General features: G+C 35.1%; 2 protein-coding genes across 2 annotated transcripts in view; both read left to right on the top strand.

The window, feature by feature from the left end:
• The window catches only part of LOC123539275 (uncharacterized), a 120,110-nt gene extending 105,458 nt beyond the window's left edge, over positions 1 to 14,652 (top strand). Inside the window, exons 13-16 of the mRNA XM_053530558.1 lie at positions 11,777 to 11,819; positions 12,298 to 12,373; positions 12,799 to 12,872; positions 13,524 to 14,652. Coding sequence (XP_053386533.1) covers positions 11,777 to 11,819; positions 12,298 to 12,373; positions 12,799 to 12,872; positions 13,524 to 13,670 — 340 coding nt within the window. The 3' untranslated portion in view covers positions 13,671 to 14,652. The remainder of the gene's footprint in view (positions 1 to 11,776; positions 11,820 to 12,297; positions 12,374 to 12,798; positions 12,873 to 13,523) is intronic.
• On the top strand, positions 566 to 6,723 carry LOC128546243 (uncharacterized). Its single transcript, XM_053530560.1, has 5 exons — positions 566 to 718; positions 2,028 to 2,156; positions 4,171 to 4,267; positions 4,849 to 4,983; positions 6,584 to 6,723. Exons 2-5 carry the CDS (start codon positions 2,036 to 2,038, stop codon positions 6,663 to 6,665), a joined length of 435 nt encoding a protein of 144 aa, XP_053386535.1. The 5' UTR covers positions 566 to 718; positions 2,028 to 2,035; the 3' UTR covers positions 6,666 to 6,723.
• Positions 14,653 to 25,469: the final 10,817 nt, after the last annotated feature.

Raw genomic sequence — 25,469 nt, 5'->3', positions numbered from 1 at the left:
GAGCAGACTTTTAACACATCATGTCGTTCTAGGCCTTTGAAATGTGCACTTTTTTCGATTAAGAGAAAATGCATATCCCTCTTTCAGTAGAATATAACTACACCTCAATTGTGGATTCACTTAATGATGGCTGTGGTGCATGAATACAGGTCAGAAAGAATCCCTGTAGGGAAATGATCACGTTAAAATTAAGTACGCTCAGAGTAACTAAAATTCTAAACAAATATGATTATATATCCTTCAACATTTTTACTTTATAATCAACGTAGATCGTATGTTAGTTAGCAGCATACTGAAAAACCAAAGCATGTCATTTGTGTATGAATTAATGTATGCCGATTAAAATTGGTCTGTCTCAGATCACCGTCTTCTTCTCTAAGATTACCGTGATACTGTATTTTGTCAGAATTATGACTAGTGTATTCCTTTAAATTTGTACAATAACTATAGTCATTATATTAACATCTTTAGTGTAATCTGATCTCGTTTTTTTACTCTGATTGTTAGTTTCGCACAGATTAAAAGGTAGGGTTTATCGTTTAAATTGTCCATGTCATTTACGAATTCACAAATCGGGAACTCCCCTCGCTGTAAAATGCAGTCATCCGCAACAATGAGCATGTATAAATTGAAATAAAAAGCATGCAAGGTGACTTTCTCTTTGTGTAAGCGTGCCTCTATTAGTTTCTCTGCCTTTAAATGTTGAGTAACACTAAAGGTGAGTTTTCTTTCATTTTAATTTAATATTATCAATATATATAGCGCAAGTTACGCCGTAAATCTGGTGTATTTTCTTAACTACTGTCATATTTAACGTTTCGGTTTAGGGTTTCATCATCTTTCGACGTACCGTAGCCTCCGTTGCAGTGGCACTATATTCACAGTGTAAATTTGACAATTTGGTTACAACAACTAATTATTTACGTTTTTCGGTTTTTTTTTGTTTTTTTTTTTTTTTTTTTGTTTTTTTTCATTTTCTCCTTTTTTTATAGGCTAACGTTGTATATAAATACACTATTTTTTAGAGGAAGATCATCCAGCCGATTTGCCAAGACGGCCATTCATACTGAATTCTCACCAGATATTTGTCCATGTCGATCTGGGTCATTCTCTATCATTCAAAGCACGCCAACTCTCAACGTTTCCGTTTTCGATAAGCACTAAAATGCACATACGAGCACTTTGCAGAACGTTGCCGCTCCGAATCTAGCGTTCTGGCCCGACGTTAGGACGTCCGGTGTCCAACAGCACCGTTTAATGTTGTTTTTTTTTTCAAATTAGAAATTCGTAACTTCATATCCGTGTAACGATATTATAACTCAATAATTCATCAATTCAAGAAATTTGATTGGTTTTGAGAATATTGTTCAAAGGTTGGCGAAACCATTGTTTATCAGTTGTGTATTCATACGCGTAAGTTATGCGTTCCGGACAGCAATGAATTCGAAAAAAGGAGGTAGGCCTAAACGAAAAATGTAAGTGTAGGAATCATTTTCTAAGTAAGATCATTCCAGATCTGATAAGCCTGGTTTCGATTCAAAATAGGATAAGGAGTTGCTTTCGAAAACTTTGATGCCGAATGAAAAACAACAAAAGAACTGGAAATTGGGTGCGGAAAATGGTTTATATGGAATTATAAGAATAAAGTTACTTTTCTGATGTCGCGAATGTGTAAACGCTTCGGGGCTATATTCAGTGAATTTGTTATGCGACAGTGTTGACATCAGAATAAAATAATATAATCCTTCACTGAAGCGTGAAGACAAAAAGCATTTCGGAGGAAATAGCGCTTGCTTGCATGTGTCTTGCCACATGCAAGGCTCGTGCATTTCAATTAACGTTTTTTTTTCACGGAACGCAAGATCTAATTGTTTATTAAACAAAAGACAAAAAAAGTAGGACCAGATTTACTATAATATGAAATCTAAAAGGGATTTTCAATGAAAAGCAGCGATCACGATTTACAAAGAAAGAATGCTTTCATTTATTCGCTTATTATATATTATTATATTCTCGTCTGTTTTCAGGATAAACAATGTTGTTCATGCGCAATGTCTACAGTCTGGTTGTAGTTGTCTACCTTTTCGCGCAAAACGGACAGCTAGAGGCGACAGCCGGTATGCGTATCACAGTAGCAGAAAAAATTTTAAAGATGGGTTAGTTAATACTTACAGCAATAAAGATTATCACATATATTTTTGTAATATTTAAATGTTACTGTTTATAGATTATTAGTGTCGGGTATTTTATCCGTACACTTAGGAGTTACATACATTGTATTTTGGCAAATGTTTCTTTTTTGTTGTTTTTTTTTTAAACAGTTTACCAGGTGGAATATATCTAAACCTTATCGTAAACGTTTAACATGTTTAAAGTAATTTTGTGCGAGCTTTTGTTTCTTCAGTAATTTACTTTCCGTTTATTCGTAAGGAGATATGGTTTCTATTCCGCATCGACACGCAGGTAGAAAATATACTAGGGACTTCGCTAAATACAATCACACTTGCTTGAGATATAACGTATGGCGGCATATTTCTGCCAACCACACATCCACTTATTTATTTCGAAATATATCGTAAAAATGTCACTTATTCAATTATTATCTGACAAGTGACAAAATTGCTTGTTACCCACTTAAGTATCTTAACAGGACAAAACTGCCTATTAGTGCCCACTACTGCCATCCACATATTTACTTACGTTAACTTGGTATCTTGATTTTTGTCAGTTAGTCAGTTATGATAAGCAATATCCGTCCCCTATCAGTACAGAATAAAAGAAAATACATAAAGGGGCATGACAATTATGCAGATTTACCATTCCAAATCCTATCTATAGGCACAAACCATTAGGGGTGGTGGTAGGGGATGAGGTGGATATACACTCATTCATTTTGTCACAGGGTGAAAAAAATGTGAAGCCAGTACCTCGGAATATCGTTCCGATAATTTACGGACTGAGCTACCCGACCGTCTACACATTTTCTCCCCGTTTCAATATTCAAGTTCTATACCTTGACATATTTCCCCACCATTTTGAAATTCGTCCTCGAATTTCAGCAGGTACATTATAAGTCAAGCAATTACAGGCATCGGAGACTAACCAGTGTAATGCCGTCAAGGCCCCACGTTGGGCGCCAAATGTCACAGGATAAAAAAATTGTGCAGCCAGATCGGGACTCGAACCCGGGGCCTCGGAATACCGTTCCAATGATGTACCGACTGAGCTTTGTGGCCGCCTATACTTTTTCTCCCTGTTTCGTTATTCAGCTTGTATACCGTGACAATTCCGTATAGGAGACGAAAAAGTCGAACCGTTAGTCGTCAATTTGGGTACGAAATTTAACTGGATATCAAGAAAACTTTCACAATAACCACTTATTTATGTGAATATGTGGATGGCAGAAGTGGGCACTATCAGGCAGTTTTTTCCTGTTAACAATTTTGCCACTTGATAGATAACAACCGGATATGTGACATTTTTAGAGAAAACTCTCTACATAAATAAGTGGATATGTAGTTGGCAGAAAAATTCAACCATAATAACGTCTATTAAGAGACCACTCATTACCTTAAGTTTCCGTTCTGTTTTGTGTTGTTTAAGAACGAGTGGTTGTATGAAGAGATTATTACTTTTGTGTTAAGGCCTAAAATATTTGTTTCCGGTATCCCGACCTACCCCGAATTTTTTGGCCCGACCCTAAATTTTTTATTGCATTAGGGAACTGTACTTTTTATGCTTTAAACGTGGTCAGTGATGTTAGAAATCATTTTATTGATGCCCTAAAGGCATAACCCCCTTATTTGTATTAATTTTTGGTACAAAAATAATTTCCGAAAAGTTTCACTTAATAAAATAAATCCTAAAAAAATTACCAACCTACCTACCCTATTTTTTAGCATTTTACCGGAAACAACTATCTTTTGTTAGGCCTAAGAGTCCACGTTAAACTTTACCTAATGTGGCCTCTTAATAAGTTAAACTGTATATTTTCTGACCATTTACAGTGTCCCGTTAGGGCCACAGAGTATTTTTTGAAGCCTGGTTCTTATGTTTGAAATTGGCCTAATAGTACAAACCTTGTCATACTGAGCTTAAAGTTAGCTAGTCAAATGCTGAACTTGGAGACAGGACAATAATTTGCTTAATTACATCTATCAATTGTTTCAGTTAACGAAGCCGAAATAAATGCACTGCAGCGCGACTTAAACGGTAAAAGATTCGACGACCTCAGCGATTCTGGAGACATGTCTTGGAGGCTTTCAGAGTAAAATATTACATAGATTTTCTATCAACAGTGTGTAAACATCCAGTCAAGCGCTGAATTTTTGAAAGTTATCATTTCGAAGAATACTTACGTTCATAGACGGAAACAATAGAATGACGTAATTTATTTAATGATATAAGCATGGCCTTCGCATGGGTCTGATTTACTACGGTTCGGTGTGCAAATGCATAGAAATTTCTTAGATATCCAAGCATCTGAACGATATACTGAGGTAAACCAGACTTTAATGCACAAGAAGGACTCATTCTTTAGGCTCATTGAAAATGAAGTATCATGATTAAATTGTGCAAAACTTGATTCCCCCATGCATTAATGAACAGAGCGACATGCAGCAATTTCACGTCATAATTGACGTCATAATGTTCTACTATTTGCCCGCGGGTCAGTCGCTGTATATCGCAATAGATACAACGGTTGACTTTCTGTCTTCATTTAACAGAAAAACTGACTTAAAATTATAACCAACGTTTATTTACGTTCTATTGCGTTATTGATTATTTCCATTTGATCTATTTCTGTATTATCATTATTGTAAATAATTATATTTCTCTAAATATCAGCATACATGTTCAGTACCTGGGAACAATGACGTCAAGTATCAACTTATTAAGTAACGGCCAAATCAGATGGACGTGTGATATTAGCTCTATAACGGTGGAAGCAGATTGGTGGGCAAGCTTGAAAAGTTGGTTCGGGTATGTTTTCTGTTTGCCCTTTCAGCTTCTTTGTGGCACCCACAGGTATCATTTATCAACTTGTTTATCGTGTAACAGCTTACAATTATTTTCAGTTGAGGCGGCCTTGTACGTGTAAGAGCCAGTTTTGTTTAATTTTTGTTGTGGGTGTCTATCCGAATGCAGTAGAGAAAGTATGGGACAGGAGGATGGGCCTTGTGAAATATATTTCAGATTCAATTTAAGCATGGTACCAGTCCAAAACATTTCAATTCAAATGTAATTTTGTGGTACAAAACTGATCTTCTGGAAGAAGCATGACTCTTTTTCTAGCTATTTTATATTTGTTTGAAGTGAATTAGAATTTGACAACATTTTGGATATTTTACTTTTTGTTAACAAAATATACTGTAAGTGCATACTTTCTTATAGGATCACGCGGCAGGCCTTAGTGTTCGACTCACATTAAGAAGGATAAACTGTTAAAAAAGTAAACTATTTTGAACACAACAAATCTACCAGTCTTATAGTGTTGTTCAGTTATTATTTATCAGGGAGTAGCACTGTGTGAGGAGAAAAACAAATGGCTTTCAACATATTACAATAATCATGTATTTGATGAAAATTGCATTTTTACAGTAAAACCTGCCTTATGCTTCACGTTTTCTGGACCGAGTGATCATGCCAGTTAAACCAGATTGACCCTTACCATGCTAGACACGATTGATTCTGCCTTTGCGGCCAGTGTAGACCAAGATCAGCCTGCATATCCGCCTGATCATGGTCTGCACTGTTCACTATTCAGTCAGTAAATTTTCAGTAAACACCCCTTCAAATGATAAATGGTACTGTCCAAATTTGAAGATGGACCAGTCCATTATAGAAATTTAGCATGGTAAGGGTTAATAAAACTAAACATGATGTTGATAATTAGGGAACAATGAAAACTGCCCGTTACCGGATGGGTAGCCGGAACACTCAATACTTGGCTGCCTGTTGCACTGGCAAGGTCCTTAACTATAATGACAAAGAAATAAATGTGTTTTTATTTTTTTCAAAGATTAATCTCGGATGATGGTTCTGTGGAAGCAAAGGCGGGGCGAACATCAGTCAGCATCGCTTTAACGCTATGTATTACAGTACTTTATTGTTCATTAAAATATAACGTGTTATGTTGAATTACAAGACCTACTTTTAATATTTTCATATTTCATTGCGTCTTTATATTCTGTTAAACTTTATATTTCTGAGGAACTATATTCTTAGTTTGAAAACCACAAGACAACAAGAGTTAACAAATTACAGAGAAATGAACTGGAAACACATACTTAACTTCTTAATAAAAGTTTGTTAAACTATACGATAACTTTTAAACGACAATTCTGCAGTGTCCGCGGACAAATTTAACTCCGCATTCAACGTTTAATTTAACATATCTTACCTGTTTTCTCTTAAAATTTGAATATACAAGTCTTCACCTTTATGGGTATAACAAGACAATCTATATAGTATTTATCAAAATAATTTCAAAACAACTGAAATATATTCTGTGTAACAAAACCAACTCCTTAGTTACTCCAACAAAACCAACTCCTTAGTTAATACTTTTTTCTATTTTCAGCAGAAAACTCTGGCGGGCTTGGAATAAGCCTAAGCAGTTGTTCCGCGAGTGTCGGCAGCTTCAACATCGATTTTTCTGGTAGTTTTTTAAGTGGACTTTTAAATGTAATCTCGAGCGTTTTTGAGCGCGACATCCAAAAATCACTGGCAGACTCCGTATGTATTGTCTTAGTGTACTTGTATTTTAATATTACTCAATTTTACTAGTATGTCTTGTATTGTTTATATACATTTAGACTTTAATACATTTAGACTTTTACATGCAGTTCTGTACATTTTCTTTCCTTTTTTTTCGTAAGAGGGCGGGGGACTCTTACATTGGAAATTCAGAAACAAAGCGTCGATGCAAGTGAAAAAAAAATCATAAAAATACAATTTGGAGAAATGTCAGGGGAGTGTGTAGCAAATATTTTATATGATTCATAATTATAACACTTCACCGTATGACAGTCTCAACGATTTAATCGTGGGCTTCATGACACTAAATTTTGAGACTGAAAAGTGGCCAAAAATTGTCCACCTAGTGAGACATGCTCCTCCTTATCTGTACATGATATAGCACTTTATGCATGTGGTGTCAAATTGAATAATTCTGTAAAACACATTTTTGATTTGGAGCCAGCTTTAAGTAACTGTTTTCATTTTACATTTGTATATGTTTTTTTTATTTACTTAGGAATAAAACCCCAAATAGATATTAATTTATCTATTCCCATGAACATAACTGATATAATTGTCAAAACTCTTTGTGATCATTTTCCTCCTGGCCTCGTTTAACTTGTCTCACATCTTTCTGTCATGCAAGTGGCTTTAACGTGTTCAGTTATCATTTTTTCATTAGATATGTGACTTTGTGAAGAAAGAGATGAACGATATAACCGAGGACATGAGAAACATTAGAAGTAAGTTCTATCAATCAAGAAAGATGTAATTCAAAGACCTATTATGCGTTCGTTGAATATGTGCAGCACAAATAGTATATGTTAAAAATACAATACCCCTCCATTATTTTTTCAGTGTGTATGTCTCACCGGTCGGCAGGGACCACTAACGTTTCTTGCAACCACTTTTTAATAAATCCAGTTTACGGACATGATAGAAAAAATACTATCAACAATAACTTTATTAACTTACTTGAATCCTTGTGATAGGCAGAAGAATGCAGTAGACTAATGTTACCTATTTAGAGGTTCTGATTTTCCCAACTTATTGATCTCAACCATTACGTACGAATTCCACGTGTCTCCTTTATCATGTTTATCTAATTTTCATTATCATTATTATTATTATTATTATTATTATTATACCAGATTTATATAGCGCCCTTTTCATGATAAACACGTTCAAAGGCGCTTTACACATAGGAAACGCAATCACATAGGGTGCGAAATTCATCCTCTACTAGTAAAGACACAGAGCGGTCTCACCAGAGAGCCAGAGTGAGATAGAGCCCCCAGAAGAGATAGAGAGAAATCTGTTTTAGATGCAGGCCTGTCCGGCTAACTTAGCCTAGCTCTTTGCGAATAGTCTGGTTCTTTAACGTGGCTGGTGTATAGCACCGATAAACGTGAAGCCATCTTTCATGGGAAGAACCAGTACAGACCTCAGTTAGGTGGGAGACACTCAAGAGCATCTCAGAAATTTCCAGTTTCTTGACCGGGATTCGAACCCCGGACCTCTGGATTGACACTCAAGCGTGTTACCACTAGAGCACCGGCCCACCTCGTAGAGAAATTGCCAGTTTTTTTGTAGTAAAACTGTACTTACTGCAAAACACTTTATTTGTTGCAACCGCAGCGAAATTCAACCTTTACGTGTCTTCAAAAGTGTTCATATTAAATTCAAGGCAGTACACTTTGTAAATATCTTTAAACATTTAGATTATAGAGAAATTTGGAATTTGTATCAGATTAAAAACCGCAGGACATTTTAGTGACATTTCATAGATAAGGTAAAGAAGACAAAGATACTAACGTTAGAAATTATCTTTCTTTCAGCCTCGTTTCCGATTGAGATCATAGGAATTCCGTTGACGCTTGACAACTCTTTTACTCAAGTCACGGTCAATAGTGATACCATTTCAACGTATCATGAGGTAAGTCTAAATTAATAACGCAGATTTAATAAAAAAAAAATTCCGGACAGCCGATGAGTTTAGACTTACAATTCTTCAAGTAGATGAAAAGCAACCAAGAACACATACTTATATCTGCCTTTTCGTCCTTGATAAGTTCGACATAGTTCTAGATTTAAGTTCCACCATGGAACCACGACAGAACTTGATATTTATATGTGAGAATGTTCATTTTTCGTGGATCACTAGTTCATCCCAGGCCCTCTATTGACAGCCTGGAAGTTAATACTTTATGCCATTTGCTGTTTGATTCATATATACCTGCATCATTCCCGAAAATAGCAGAAACATTGATTTTCAAGTAGACGCAAATTATTTATGCAGTATGAATGTTATGTGATTTATTTATAAATTCAAGGCATCAGTGCGTTGGAATGGAGTCACTTTCTACTCGGCTGATACAACTGTACTTCCGACTACGCGTCCATCACATGGTATAGCTTTTGATTTGAAGGAAGATGTTGTTAACAACCTTTTACGAACCTATGTGGAGAGCGGCCATCTCGATGGAAGTTTTAATTACTCACGGGTAAGAAGCAATGGGAGTAATATTTACATACAGGAAACGTTGTAATATGCAACCTCCGAATGGAACGAGCTGCTGCTGATGTGGGTGGCTACATAAGAAAAAATTGAAATTAGAATAAAAAAACCAATTCGAGAAGTTAGCTGACCGGCTTCTTTAGGCAAATGGCCACCTCATGCAGATGGTCACATTGGCAGGTTCAGCTTACCTCGAAAATGAGGGTAACGATAAGTTATTTTTTAATGAAAATTATATAGATATAATGTAGATACTTCGCTAATGAAGTATATATATCAATAATGTCAAAACTGAAAAGCACAACATACATTCCGTTATATCTTGAAGGTTGTTCAGAAAGGTTGGGACGAATTCCGCCTCACATGTAAGGAAGGAACTTCTAGTATCTGCTTCGGTAATATAGTTCGTCAGGTAAAGTATAATAAAACAGGTATTCCTTGTTTACGGTGTCCCGTTAGGGCCATCCCTACGTATTTCTATGATTTACAGAATGCTTTAAATGAATACAAATATCAGTCTCCGTTTATACCGTCAGTTTATGGGTTTTTGTATCAACCTAAGCAAAAGCCCTTTATACATAATGATCTAGCAAGACATTCGTCATTACCTTTTTAAGTTACATATGAAGTCCAAAATTTAAAGTAAAATATATTTCTTCTAAACTTGTGTGAACTTTAACTGAATAGCTATACAAATATACACTATTTGCCAATTAGGTCGCCGAAGAGTATCCGGACAGAGTTTTAGGAATGCAATGGAATGTGCATTCGGCTAACTTGAACATCCAGAACGGTCAAATCACGGGCGAGCTGACAGGCCGAGTAAACTGCAGCGCTGACAGTGCTAACGAAAGTTTACCATTATTTTCTGCTCAAGTGGTAGGCAAAAAATTTCTTTTTTCTATAATTGCCTTTTTGTAATTATAGAATCCATCGGTTCGTGCCTTAAATCTTCTTGGTACGGGCCACGACTTTGGTATCCAAAATTCTATTTTGTACTTGACAAAATATTGCGTCAGTGGTACATAGTACCGTCCATTGTCAAGTTTATGTATACCATACACTAAATTACATACCATACAAATTCTATATAAAATATCTATGTTCACAATCTTGTCACATATAGCAAGACCCTTTTTATATTACATATCCTAAAATCATTTGGAAGAATTATTTCAAACTGATGAAAAATGAAGAGGAAAATAGGAGTCAGATATTTTCTTACAGTGATGTTTCCTTTCACATCTGGCAGAAACAGATCAGGTAGTACAACTTGTACTGAAACTGAGTTTTACTTCACCATATACCACATCAACATAACAATACTAAGTTGTATTCATAATTATCATAATGATCCCGAGGCCAAGCGGTGAAGTAGCTGCTGTCGAATTGATTGCCCTTCAGTAATGTTGGATGGAAACCTCGCTCATGTGAGCTGGCGGACGGAAGGTCTGTGGATCTACCCAGGTGTCTACCTATGCCTGAAATAATGACCCCGTTGAGGCACATGGAGTCTTCCTCCACCGTCAAAACTGGAAATGTCGCTGCATGTTATCAATTATTTCGGTGAAACTCTAAACCCAACAAAAATAAAGATATGACTTTTTACACTGTGAGCATGTATAATATGACGTGTTTATTTACAGGAACTTACCGTTGCTTTTGAACTGAAGTTTTCCGCAGGTGAATTGTCAGCTAGATCAGTAGCTTGGGGGTACGTTATGACAAACGTTCCCTTCTTTAATCCTTAACAAAAGTAGATTAAAATGTTATATGAATTATGCAGTATATCCTCACTTAACAAAACCTTTGAGCAGAAACCCTTTCATAAGGCAGTTACTTACTTTTCCATTAGATAAGAACCTTAGTAATTAACCTCACGAGCGCAATAACCTCTGTACCAATCTCCTACACAATGATCTCCCTTTACAGTAAAGATACTTGTATCAAACCAAACATTATTCATGAAGATAAATAAGCCGGAGTTTTTCAGTTATTGGAATTGTTTTGAGTATTTTCAAAGATTTAATGCTAATGTGGGTGATAAAATGAAAATGTACAATTGAAAATAAGAAAATTATACTTGAATTACAACGGTCATATAATTTGTGACGGCGGTGATTAATGTAGCGCTTGAGGAGATAATCGCTGCTTGGAGTTTATATCCCTTACAACAAAGACATTTTAGTCTTCGCAGTGGGGTGTAGTTTAGAGCAAGTTTCACTGTATTGCTCAAAAGCCGCACTAAATCATTTGGTGTGACTATTTTGTTACTTAAAGTTCTACACATTTGGAAAAACACCTCAGGTATTACTAACCGAATTTTAACAGTCCTATTTATATAACCAAGCAATGATAGGCCATAAATCTAACAAAAATCAAAACTGCTCATAAAATCTTCGCTTGTCTGCAAGTTCACTGCTGTCCTTATTCAGTTACTGGATTTAGAGTTTGATTTCTAAAAAATCCAAACGTCATATTTATTACATGTACACAATATAAATATTTTTATTGCAGGGGACACGCAACTATTGACAGATCAAACATTGGAAAGGTTCTGGTGGGTTTCGTTTTACAAGTAATGATTTAAAATGTTATCGTGCACAAAAATACACATTTTGCATGATAATTGATTGTTTTAAACGGTTGCAATTTTCGTAGATTTATTATTATAGAAATAGTATACATGTAATTTCTATTTATAAAAGATACCGGACTAATGGGAGTCGGACTAATGAGAAACCGTATAAATGAAATTATACAATACTAATGAGACACTGGGCAAAACTTTCAGTTTTTGGAATTTAGTATTGCACTTTCCCTTCCTAGAAACAAAAAGTGACTATCACCTTTGTAATAAGTGACAGTTGCTAAAATATCTATTTCCACGTACCTTCCCTTATCCATGTTATGGATAGTTACCTTAGGTTGTTCTTTTTGTGTTGTTTTTGTGGGGGAGGGGTTTATTTTCAGCTGTTGTTATAAAACATGAGTAGTGGTTTAAAAGACTCATTAATTTTAGGGCAATATATTTTCAGACACCATCCGTTCTAGACGCCATCAATCTTTTCTTTTTACCCGGAATTCAACAAGACATATTAGATATTATAAACGGTGAGCCGGCTGTTTAATTGTTCTTTCTTATTCTTTTCATAACTATGTTGTTTACTTCACGAGTTGATAAAAGGTCCTGCAAGACTATTAGGCCTTTATATGTACCTGGCATGCCCAAATATACTCTCTTCTTATCTTAAACGGATGAAAGATCAGTACAATTTGAAAGTTCTCACAGGGATCCCTACAACAAGCCTCAAGCCTTCATACGTTAGAAAAAAATGCAGTGTCCTATCTATTTTGGAGGATAAAGAAACGAACAGCCACAAAGGACTGATCTTCAATTCATCTTATAATACGTACATTCACTACATTAAAATAAAAACGAACCACGTCTTTATGTAGCATATATATACAAGTTGAAAGTGCATTAGTGTTATTTTGGTTCACAGGTTTGGTAAATTGTTTTGTTGTTTCTTTTACAGATTTCAAAACCAGCTACAAATTAGAATTGCCTAAAAATGTGTTTATCAAGGAAAGTAGATTGAGCTTGTATGAGGTAATGTTTTTATAATAATTTCCATCTACCGAGTGTGTTGTTGTGAAGATGAATTTGAAGACTAGTTTTACGAGAATCCAAGCATTCAATTGGCTAAAACTAAAGTGAGCAAAACTTTGGTATTGACCGATAGCAGACTTGCTTTCGAAACGCGTACTAGGTCATACGTAATCTGTCCAAAGCAATGTTATTGGTTGTTTCTAACCGCAATCGTTAAATTGACCAATGACAATGCTGCATTCTGCGGCTTATTTATTTTTCAACGTAAGAATATGTGGGATTGCCAAAACCACATAATCTTTATATTAGGATATATTTCGTCAAAATTGAAAATTTTACGTCTGTCACTATAGTTTGTAATGCTCATTTTCTGAACTTTAAACACGGTTTTATGAAGAGTTGCTCATGGAGACTATAGCGAACATAGTTGCTCATAAACGAAATAGTTTTCCTTACTTAAAATTTTCAACAGTTTTTTCTGTAACTAATTTCAGAAACAGATGCAAGCATTTAATCTGCTTGCATGGGATTATCCGCCCTCTTTTTTAATGGGAGGAAGCCGCGATATGATATAATTCGTGGATGTGGAAAAAACTACAATGCATCCATTTTGTTTTCCTTGTATGTTTCAAGTATTTCCCTTGTATCTAGGGCGTTGTTCGAGTTGAGGCTGACCTGTGTTATAAAACAACGTCTTGCCGGTCTACACCAAACGACGAATGGGTTGGAAACAAAGATATCCCAAAGTTCGTCGTCGATGACATAATACCAACCACAACGACGACAACACCGCCATAAACAACAGCAGCATCTTTGTCTGACGCCAGCGGTCACGTCAGTAGTCAAGCGTCAGTCGTATGTTAAGTTGTGAGCATGTTTGGTTGTTTTGCAATATTTGTTGCAGTCATTGTGTAAACAGTTGTGACATTTTTTAACATATTAACCACTTTTATTGCGCTTGTAACACTCAAGTTTATTGCAGTCATTCGGCAAACCGTTGCAAACTGTTTACTTCTTCAGCAATTTCACTGCAGTAATTGTGATTGTATAAATGGTTGTTATACACTTTACTTCTTTACAAGTTTTTTAAATCAAAAGTGTAAACATTCTTTAAGCTTTTTACTTCTTAGGCAAATTTTATTGCAGCACTAGTCCTTTTGTAAAAAAAGTTGTTTCGCTCTTTATTTCTTCAACATTTTTATTGCAGTTATTGTGAAAACGGTTGTTACATGCATTACTTCTTTGACGATTTTGTATTGTTGTTACGCTCTTTACTTCTTTGGCAATTTTGTATTTTGTCAATACTCTCTTTAAATCTTGACAATTTTGTATATTGTCAATACGCTCTTTACTGTCAAAGCTGGAATGTCGCCATATGACCTATAATTGTGTCGGTGCGACGTTAAACCCAACTACATTACTTCTTTGGCAATTTTATATATTGTCGTTACGCTCTTTACATCTTTGGCAATTTTGTATATTGTCGTTACGCTCTTTACATCTTTGGCAATTTTGTATATTGTCGTTACGCTCTTTACTTTTTTTGGCAATTTTGTATATTGCCGTTACGCTCTTTTCTCTTTTGGCAATTTTGCGTTACATTTTTACGCTCTTTACTTCTTTGGCAATTTTGTATAATATTGATATTCTTTTGACCAGTTGTTGCATTAAACTTCTTTGTCAGTTTTGTTGCAATAAAAATGTAAATGGTTGTTATTCTTTTTACTTCATTGGCAATTTCTATTGCAGTTATTTTATAAATAAAGAAGTTCGAGTCGTCGATGTCGTTTGTTTTGAAATTGTGTACACGAGATATAAACTGATTTTTACAGGGAATGCAGAAAACAGTTGCTGCTTTCTTAATTATATGATTCCCAAAATGATCTAGTTTTAGTGTTGCGGATGCGCAGGCTGGTCTGGATCCATGCTGGCCGCAAAGCCACTATGTTGGTTTTCTCATGACGCGGCTCATAAGACATTATGTAATATTTAAACCTCGACCTGTGAATTACATCATCATCTTTTCATAAATTGACATTTTGTGAAAAGCAAATTTTTTGTATCCTCGCTAAAACGTACCGAGCGATACTTCACTTTGTTATCAGAGTGTTAAAGATTATTACAGCACTAACAATAATATTGTCAATCATGAAAGTTGCACGTGAAAGGGGAAATATTGAAGATTTGCGCATTATGCTTGATCACTCAAGCTAAGATCTATAAATATTTTTTCATTATTTTCTTTGATGCTGGGCAATATTACTTGTCTTCTTCAGTATCAGACAAAGAGTAAAAACAACTGTTATAATAACTGTTATCGATCTTGCACATCTTTTCTGGGATTGCGATAAAGTCAAAGCAATATGGAAAAAATTCAATAGATAATTGAAAAAAAGTATCAAAAATCGACTTGGGAACTGCATACACTGTTGCTCATACCGATATAATCGCGGGTACAAAATTGCCTATAATTAATGCACTAATCTTCGAAACCAAATGGCAAATATGGAAATTTAGAAATAATCACAAATTCATACAACGCAAACATGCTTCTCAAAAATATGCTATAATGTATGCGAAAACATTAAATACGGTAAAATAAATATAACGACAGAAGTATTCTTGACGCTGTCTATTGCAAGGGAGATAACAACAGACTACCTAATGATAGCAGGAACATGTCTCTCTCCCCTTGTTCAGGTGTGCCTCACTCGTGCCTTAACATTTCGTTTCGATAAGGTATTGAGACAACGGTCAAACAAGACGCTTGTAATCACCTGAATCATGATCATAATTGACGCTTGTTATCATCTGAATCATGATCATAATTGACGCTTGTTATAACCTGAATCATGATCATAATTGACGCTTGTTATAACCTGAATCATGATCATAATTGACGCTTGTTATCATCTGAATCATGATCATAATTGACGCTTGTTATAACCTGAATCATGATCATACTTGACGCTTGTTATCATCTGAATCATGATCATAATTGACGCTTGTTATAACCTGAATCATGATCATAATTGACGCTTGTTATAACCTGAATCATGATCATAATCATTGTTAGTAAGATATTAGATAGGAAAAGAGAAGTTTCTTTTATTTTTTAGTTTCATATTGATCACTGTGTTTACAAAATTAGATGTATGTGTATTAATATTGTCATTGTAATTCAGGTAGGGGTGCACCTCGACCCCTACACTGTCTATGACGGGACAAATAAACGGGGTCAGACCTTATTGGGGGCGTCAAAAAAATAAAAATATGCATTTGTTTATCGATCTGAAATTCTATTTATTGAATTAATCACATTTGCCAGATTCCCCGAAAATTCCTTTGTTAAAGAAACTGTGCCAAGGAAAAATTCTGAAATATGATATTTTGTTTCTTCAACTACATTAAAAACTTATTCCTGATTTTAAAAGATTGATAATTATCATTTTGAATATTGTATTTCGTTTACATTCTGTTGATTATTTTTAGACTTTAAAAACCTTCATTTAACAAAATGCAGGTGGGGAGTTTGCCCGTCTTCGTCAAATGAAATGCATGTCCCAATTTTGCATGTCTGAGTTTTCTTTACAATACCTACACATAAAATATCAATATTTATAATTTAATTGTAGTCAGAATAAAGTTTTTTTTATATAAAGTAACTGTATACTATTTTCAGAACAGATGATACATTGGAATTGACCAGATGGATTGATGAAAGTACTACAATTAGATTGATTTTTTGAAATATCACCAAGTCAGCATTATTTTTAAACAAATGGTTGAAACATCACTGCTTTTTTTCTGTCCGATCTGTAACTCAACAATCCTGAAAGGGCCTTTAATATTACTTGGGACAAATGTATATTACAATAAGACGATATGTCTTGCGCAACATCAAGACCCCTAACTCCAAGGTCACAGTTGGAGGTCAAATGTTGATTTGGTGTTTTTGCTGTATTGTCAATATCTCTGTCATCAATGAAGGGATTTTAATATTACTTGGCACAAACATTTTCCATAATTAGGCAACCTGTCTTACGCAACACCTTATCCCTAACTCAAAGGTCAAGGTTATTGAAGGAGGTTAAATATGAATAGGTTTATTTTTTCTTTCTGGTTCATAACTCTGTGATCATTTAAGGGAATTTAATATTACTTGACACAAATTTTCCCCATAATGAGGGAAGTGTTATCAAATTGAAATTTTAGATACTTTTATATTTATAGATGTTATAGGACAATCAATGGATGTAAATTTTTGTATATGCAAATTTCAGACAAATGTTATGTTATAACAAACTTTATATATAGTACAATGTTTATACATTATTGATAGATGTTATACTGTATCTGAGAAAAGTAGTTGCCATCCAGTAGGGGACTTTGTATTTCATGGCAATACTTCATGCACTTCTTATATATGTCATGTACTGAGATTCCTATTTTGATTGTTTCTTTCTGAATGTTGTCTGAAGGTTATATCAATGCCATCATTGCTAGATCAAAATGGTTAAATTCTATAGATAAATATGAATAAACCTTTACTAATCGTTTTGTGAAAACAATTATGACATTGTGTCTAAAATCCTTTCATGGATGATATGAACCGGACAGGAAAATAACTAATGACGTTTGACCTCTTATATTTAAAAGGTGTGAACTTGAAAATCTGTTATACCATAGAAAATGAAATCAGTACAAAAATATAAGCGAACATGTATCCTGCATCACTCTGAACTGTAGATCTGCCGCCGTGAACAAAAATAATTTGATGGCCAATATAACTGAGTCAGGTTATGGTGTCCATGTCGAGAAATTTGAGCCCGGATCATTTTTATCTGATCACTGCGTGTTAAGGTTCCCTTAGATGTTATAAAATAGACTATTATTAGTAGGAGCATATCATTTAGAAACTTCAAAAACGAATCAAAATTTTCCAGTGATTTAAGAGCAACAAACGTTGAATATCAGCAAGTTTGTGAATGAGTTTTAATCGGAATACGATGATGTCCTGAGTAAGCACACTCCTATAAAAGAGAACACTATAAATCAGAGAGCAACCAAGGCACGGTTCAATGAAAAGTTAGAAAGTCTGAGCGTACATGTAGACATTACTGTAAAACAGATCAGTTTTAATCGTATAAAGTAGTAAAAAACGAATACAATTTTGAAGAAATCAAACGTCACACATAAGATAAACACACGCAGTGAAAAATAGAGAACGCAAAAGGTGATTCCAGGACTCCGTATGAATAAGCATCTGAACAATCTGGTATGAAACCTGAAAGCCCACTGCCTCAAGGAGTCTTATAATTAATTGGCCGAAAATTTTGCTGGCTATTTCATGGCAAATATCTTAAAAATAGTTCAATCCTTAAGTGAATAACTTCAAAACTCAAGTAAGGGATGTACAAAATTAAAACAAATTTACTGAGTTGACTCATGATGAAATGAAACAAAAAATTAATCAGTAAATTGAATACTACGTCTTCAGAGCTAGATATTTTTCCAAAATGTAACCAGAAATCACATGTAGATGAACTTCTCCCTAGAACACTGAATTGTTGAATCTCTCACTACAACAAGATGTTTTTCTTGTAAAATACAAACAAGCAGTTGTTAGACCTTCGCTAAAAAGCAGGTATTGAACTAAAGCTTTCCATATATCGTCCTGTGAGTATTTTATCATTCCTGTCAAAACGTATGGAGAAAGCTGTTCTTTACGAATAAAACAAACATGTAAATCAAATCAGTCTGCATACAGGAAATATCACTCCTGTGAATCTACGCTGCTTCGTTTGATTTAATGATCTTCTAAGTAGTATTGAGAAACAGGAAGTCACGGCCCTTACTGCAATTGACTTAAGTGTGGCATTTGACATCGCTGACAACGACATTCAGCTTGATGACCTTAAAGCACAGTATGGTGTCTGTGGAACAGCTCTTCAATTGGTATATCTTGATTGCAGTGTGCCCCAATGCAGTGCTTTGGTCCGTGGCTATATCTCACCTATGCTTGAACTCTTTTTATGTCATATAGCAAATAAAACCTTTCGTCCTACATCTGCTTAAGTCTGTAGAATCTCAAGCGGTCGAAGACCACGAACTGTGCGTAGTAATAATCAATGACTGGGTGAATAGAAACAAACAGAAAATGAACACTTCAAACACTGAATTTATTATGTTTGGTAGCAGACCTCGATTGAATAAATGTTTTATAATTCGATTTACAGTAACAATTAGATATCTTTGTGCATTTTTTGACAAACCTTAAACCTTAAAGATCATGTAAATCGCAAATGTCGTACAGCAATGTTGAATTATCTACGAATTAAGAACATACGAATATATCTAACAAAAGCAGCCACTGAAATTTTAGTTTTGTCTCTAGTTATTTCACATCGGGATTACTGGAATGTCAAACTGTATTGTGTAGCTAACGATGAGGTCCTGAAGATGAAACGTATTCAAAACACGTGAGCAAAACTTGTCCTTAACAGGGAGAAATTTGGCAGTTCCAACCAAGTAGTGTATGACTTTCATTGGTTGCAGATGAAAGCAAGGATTGAGTTTAAGATACTGTCTTTCATATATATCTGTCACATTGGCAGAACACCTTATTATTTAACAGAATTAGTTAAGAGTTCGATGTTGAAGACAAGGTTTGAGATCGTCAGAAAATTCTGAATGTCGTTATGTTGTTCCATACAACAGGTGCAAAACATTTAATGATATACGTTGTACTATTGGTCCAAAACATTGAATGAATGCCGTTAGAATTACGTAAAAGTAAATCACTTGATACATTCAAAAGTGTTTTAAGACACTGTATTTTAGATACTTCATGGCATTGTTTTGCAATTTTTAATAATTATTCTATATGTTCGATGTGGGTTCGAGCCTAACTCGGGGCGTTGAATTCTTCATTTGAGCAAGCCATCTAGCTGGCGTACGGAAGGTCGGTGGTTCTACCCAGGTGCCCGCTTGTGATGAAATAATTCACGGATGGCCACATGGGGTCTTAACCTATACTGTGTTGGTACGCCGTAAAACCCAAATAAATAAATAATAAACCTCCTCCACCACTAAAGCTGGAAAGACGCCATATGACCTATCATGTGTCGGTGCGACGTTAAATCCGAAAAAAATATGTTGATGTGGGGTGCTACACATGACATGTCGCCTCATTATTGGGAACATTTCTGTCAATTTGCATTGATCTTTGACCGCTGGGTGTGACTTTGGCATTAAGTTAGGATTGTGTGTGTGGAGCACGACACTTTGTCTCATTATAGGAAATACTTGTTCACATTAATATAAAAATCCCTTGATGGCAGTTCCAGTTATGGACCAGTCAGAAAAAAACAATTGAACATTGAACTCAAGTTTCAGCATGACCTTTGACCTAGGGTTCAGATGCTGTGCAATGACATGTTTTCAAATTATTGAGTAGTTTGTGCCAAGTTATATTATCCCTCAATGAATGGCAGTGTTCTGGATCGAACTCGAAACAGACTCTTTTAATGTCATATTAATGTTTGACTTCCAAATGTGACCTTGACCTTTAAGCTAGCGGGCCTTTAAGATATGCGTTCACATTACCTTAATTTGGGGAATATCTTTATTCCTAGAAGATGGCTCATTTGCAGACCGAACAGGAAAAAATCATTTTGACATGTGCCGTCCAAGTGCGAATTGTATTGTTGAGCGAGGGTTCGGGTTTTGCGCTCGTGTCATATCATCTTTTTATTCGAAATATAATCCCTTGAAAGATGATTGAGTTATATACTGTATACTAAATTGTGACAAACGGACGAATGACATAATGAGATGACGGAATGCCGGATGGATGGGGACGAAAAAGGCACAATTCTATAGTCCCCAAAACTGGTTTTCAACCAGTAGGGAACTAATTACCTACGGTTACATACGACAATAGCAATGGTTATTTGTCAAGAACATTGTACAATTGTTATTTTTCAATATGAATGTTACAATGGCAACGAAAATTCTGGAAAAAGCCAAGACAAAAATCACTATACTAGAATATTAAAGCTTTATTATCTAATTATATTAAATGGAATTTTTATATTATATAAACCCATTAAAGCATGTACAAAGACTGTTAAGGCATGTAAGCTTAAGAATAAAAAGCACAAAGTTTATTTCTCTTATTATTATGTCCAGTAAAGATTAACGAAACTATATTCAGACTAATACAATATGACTTCAAAGCAAATGAACGTATACTTTCACATGATCACATCGAGCTACAAAAATCACCTTTAATTCATAATTAAAACTATCACATCACAAACATACTCAGAAACAGTATACCGTTACTAATTCAAATAAATCTGCATACAGATACCACCACATTTAATATTACATAACGTCTTATATTATTAGCCGGTGCTATATTGAAATGCTCCAGAAATCTTACTTTTTATTTATCCTTCATTCTTTCACTTGGGTTGTTTACTTTCGTTTTGCATGTTTTACTGGCGACAATGCATGAAGCTGGCTGTTGTCTTAGGTTATATTCACAAGATAACAACCAGACATTACGTATTGTACCAGCATTTTGATCTATCCTTCACTTTGGAAGCCGTTTTCCATGACAGAACTTTGTCAAAGTTTGTAAATGTATTCAGTTTTCACGACTCATGTCAACAATTCCTATTTCCTTCATTTTAATTTCCAGATGTTGAATTCCAATTTCATTTGGTGTAGCAACCTTCATAAAGTCATAAAGTAATTCTGCCAAGTAAATCCATGTATCTTGATGTATAACAATGTAATTTTGACTTGTTGATTACAAGGTCATCCGCCATCTTGTTTTACACGGTGGATAGCTGATAGTTGCTAAGAAGCTGTTTACATCATGAGTCATCAATTTAATGTTAGAAAGCGCAAGTTTGAGGTTTATATAGTAGCCTTCTCTATGTCTCTTAAATACTTTAGATCATTTTTTTTTTTTTTTTTTGTATTTTTTGAGTCTGCAAGAGCCATTTCTTATTTTCACCACAATTTTTCTGTGGGCACAATTTTTCTGTGGAGCGTTCCTGGTGAATTCACCATTTCGTCAGTGAATTCACCGTTATTTCAAGAAATTCACCGTTCTTTAGGTGAATTCACCATTTCACCATTTTTTCTGTGGGGTGTTCGGTGACAGTATATAAGGGCTGCTCACCGTCATTCTGGAGCTCACACACCAAAATTCCAGCTGCACACTGCATTTTGGCATTTTCTCAGAATTTTTAAAATATTTTACCAGATTCGAAATTAGAAAGGTGTGCATTATTTTTTTTTTACTTTAGATTTCTTAGAGAGTCATTTTTAAAGTTTATTACTGAGTAAAAATGTATTTTTTGCAATATTTTAATTTATTGTATGTTTATCTTGGGAAACTGACAGTTCGTGGAATTCTTGTGGTAGCTTCGCGATTGTTACCTCCGAAACCGTGTTTTTCTGTATGTGATTACATGCATATAGATTTTGGTAAATTCTGCATTGAAAATGCTAGTCTTGTTTAATAAATTTTAGTAACGTTTAACAAACATTTTATTTCACATTTATAATTAAATTCCCAAGACTAACCTATGTTGGAGCATCAAGGTTAGAACCACTCGATCCTTCAGACACAAGCAGACTTCTGAGACAGTGTCACGTAGAGCAGACTACAGAACTACAGCCACGTTGGGCAGTCGATTGAAGTCCTGTCACACCTAGCAGCCTACAGACGTGCGGTCACGTTGAGCAGTCAACTGAAGTCCTGTCATACCTAGCAGCCTAGCAGCCTATAGCAGTCACGTTGGAGTCCTGTCACACCTAGCAGCCTACAGAAGTGCAGTCACGTTGAGCAATCAACTGAAGTCCTATCACACCTAGCAGCCTACAGAAATACAGACACGTCGGGCAGTCAATGCAGTCTGGTCACGTTAAGCAGCCTACTAAGGTCTATAGGGGAAGTAGCACACAGTGGTCAACTCCAGAAGAACATTTAAACGGTCATACACACGTCTACCAGTCATATACTTATATGCCCAAAATCTGACCCTAAGGTTCAATCCAGCCCAAGTCAGTGTAGTCCAGAACCATACCCAAGATCACGCCCAAGGGCTACAGTCAGGTAGCACTTATTAGTATATTTGCTAGGCAATATATATAGGCTATATATACACATAGACACAGGAATAATTCAGAAGGCTCCTCCAAGGGGCTGGAGCGTAACATTATGACCGGCCTTTATACAACATATGTTCACTGGAAAAAGTCAAAAATTCAAAAATAAACTCCGACAGTGAACGTTAATTTCTGATGTCTTGTTATAAAACATTTTTTGCATGGTATACTATATAACATTCCTTGAATTAGTTTCTGTTCACGTTCAGCAAGTGTGGTCTTTACATAAGAACTTGAATGTATTTTCTCGTGTATTGTATTACTTATAGGACTTTTTTGTCAGAGTAACATGCATGAAGTCTGTCTTCCTAATTCGTGATATAGCAATTGCCAGGTTTAGAAACATTGTTATTTAATTGTGATTCTAACACGACCAAATAACCTATATACATGTAGAGCAAAATCTATCTCGGGTTATTCTGCAATAAACCACTCGCGTGCAATGACGTCATCCGATCCAGGCGCGTAGCACGGTCGTAAAAAGTAGTTATCATTTTTTCTAACACTTTTGATACTAGTTTGTCGTGTTAGAATAGAAATAATAAGTTATCAAGTGTGATTTATTGTAGAATAACCCGTGTTTTTCGTTCTTATGCGAAACAATATATCACTCAGGCATACGGCCTTCGTAATATATTCTTACGCATAAGAACTCAAAACTACGATAAACCTCGTTTGGGAACTTATTATTTCTTAATTATAACAATTTGACATCGCAGATACATTTGATTCGTGACATGTGAAAACCAACATAGTGGCTTTGCGACCAGCATAGAATAAGACCAGCCTACGCATCTGCGCAGTCTGGTCAGGATCCATGCTGTTCGCTTTCAAAGACTATTGCAGTTAGAGAAACTGTTAGCGAACAGCATAGATCCTGACCAGACAGCGCGGATGCGCAGGCTGGTCTGGCTCTATGCTGGTCGCAAAGCCACTATGTTGGTTTCCTCATGGCGCAGCTCATTTGTAAATTCGGAAAACACTTCTCAAGTTGAAAAATAGTCTTAAATATTGGAATATTCCCAACGATTCATAACTTTTATCATTCACTTCAATGTTTATAATTCATTTCTATTCAATTCATGAGATGATTTGAATATATTAATAAACCTACATTGTGTTATAATTATCAACTACATCATATCTTATAAAAAAAGACAAATTATTGAATAGAATTGTATTGAACTGAAAAGAACGTGTAGACTGGTATAAAAATACAAGATTAATGATTGGTTGTAATTAAAAAAAATCCCATTACATAAGACTTCCTAGTTGTAATCCCAATATATGAATAAAATATGTTTTACTGCCAAAAGCTCTTTTGGCCAACCGTGTCCATCTTCTGCTTTTCAAACCAAAAGTAAACGTCAATTTCCTTCGGACTGACGGATAACACAAAGGGTAAGATTTTTCTTTTTCTAGGATATTTATATCGTAATGTTAAGTTTAATTACTAAAACATACCTAGCGTGTGTTACAATATGTCATTTAATGTTTTGGCGGTTGCTGATAATATCGCATTTTACATAATTTTTTTTATGTAAAAGAACCATTCAACGATTTTGTGGATGGATGCTGGTTCTACCTAGACAGTGTTGGTTCGACCTTCAACAAAATGTATTCCAAAATCTTTTTTACGGTAACGTAGCAATTTTGACATTCGATCAAAATATCAGACGCCACCGGTTTGATTTTTGCCTGGACGCGATATTTTTAACGTTCGGCCATAAGTTTGGTGGAAGTTGATGTAACTTGGCCAGGATGATTAACAGATAGTTATCTCCCAAATTTTCAAATTGCACACAATGGCGGCCAGATCTAATAATAGAAAAAAAAGCTTCAAGGTTAACAGTAGTAAATAAATTTCTTATATGCTATATATAACATTACCAATCTGAGAGCTATAACATAGCCAGACCAATTTAAAAAAAAAAAAGATGATTACCAACCTTATGTTCTTTAATGACCTATAAACAACAAAAACACTGAGAAAAGTAGTGGTCATATATCTTCTAAGAGAGGTTTTTCGGCTGACAGGTCAACACTACACAATTATCGACTTTTTCATAGGTTGATATCAGGATTTATCAACCCGAAAAGAGTTATATTCACCGAGCCGAAGGTATCAGGATTTATCAACCAGAAAAGAGTTATATTCACCGAGCCGACATGCCGATATTCGCCATTATCCGACTAGCCTGGTAGTGCTGCCTGATTACCTTTTTAGTACTATTGTACCTCAAATAATATATAAAAAACACAGTCTGTTGCCATAGGTAAACGACATCTCCTCTTAAACCGTTATTCCAATCTTGAAATAAGTCCACTCAAATATTCCTCGGTTGACCCACTACCATGGCTGTAGAAGATACTTATTTTTTATTGTCCAAACAACATGATCGCCAA

This window comes from Mercenaria mercenaria, chromosome 18 (assembly GCF_021730395.1).
Source record: "Mercenaria mercenaria strain notata chromosome 18, MADL_Memer_1, whole genome shotgun sequence".
NCBI classification, from domain to species: domain Eukaryota; kingdom Metazoa; phylum Mollusca; class Bivalvia; order Venerida; family Veneridae; genus Mercenaria; species Mercenaria mercenaria.
Note: the sequence above shows the minus strand (reverse complement) of the source record. Positions and strands in the feature narration are given on the sequence as shown.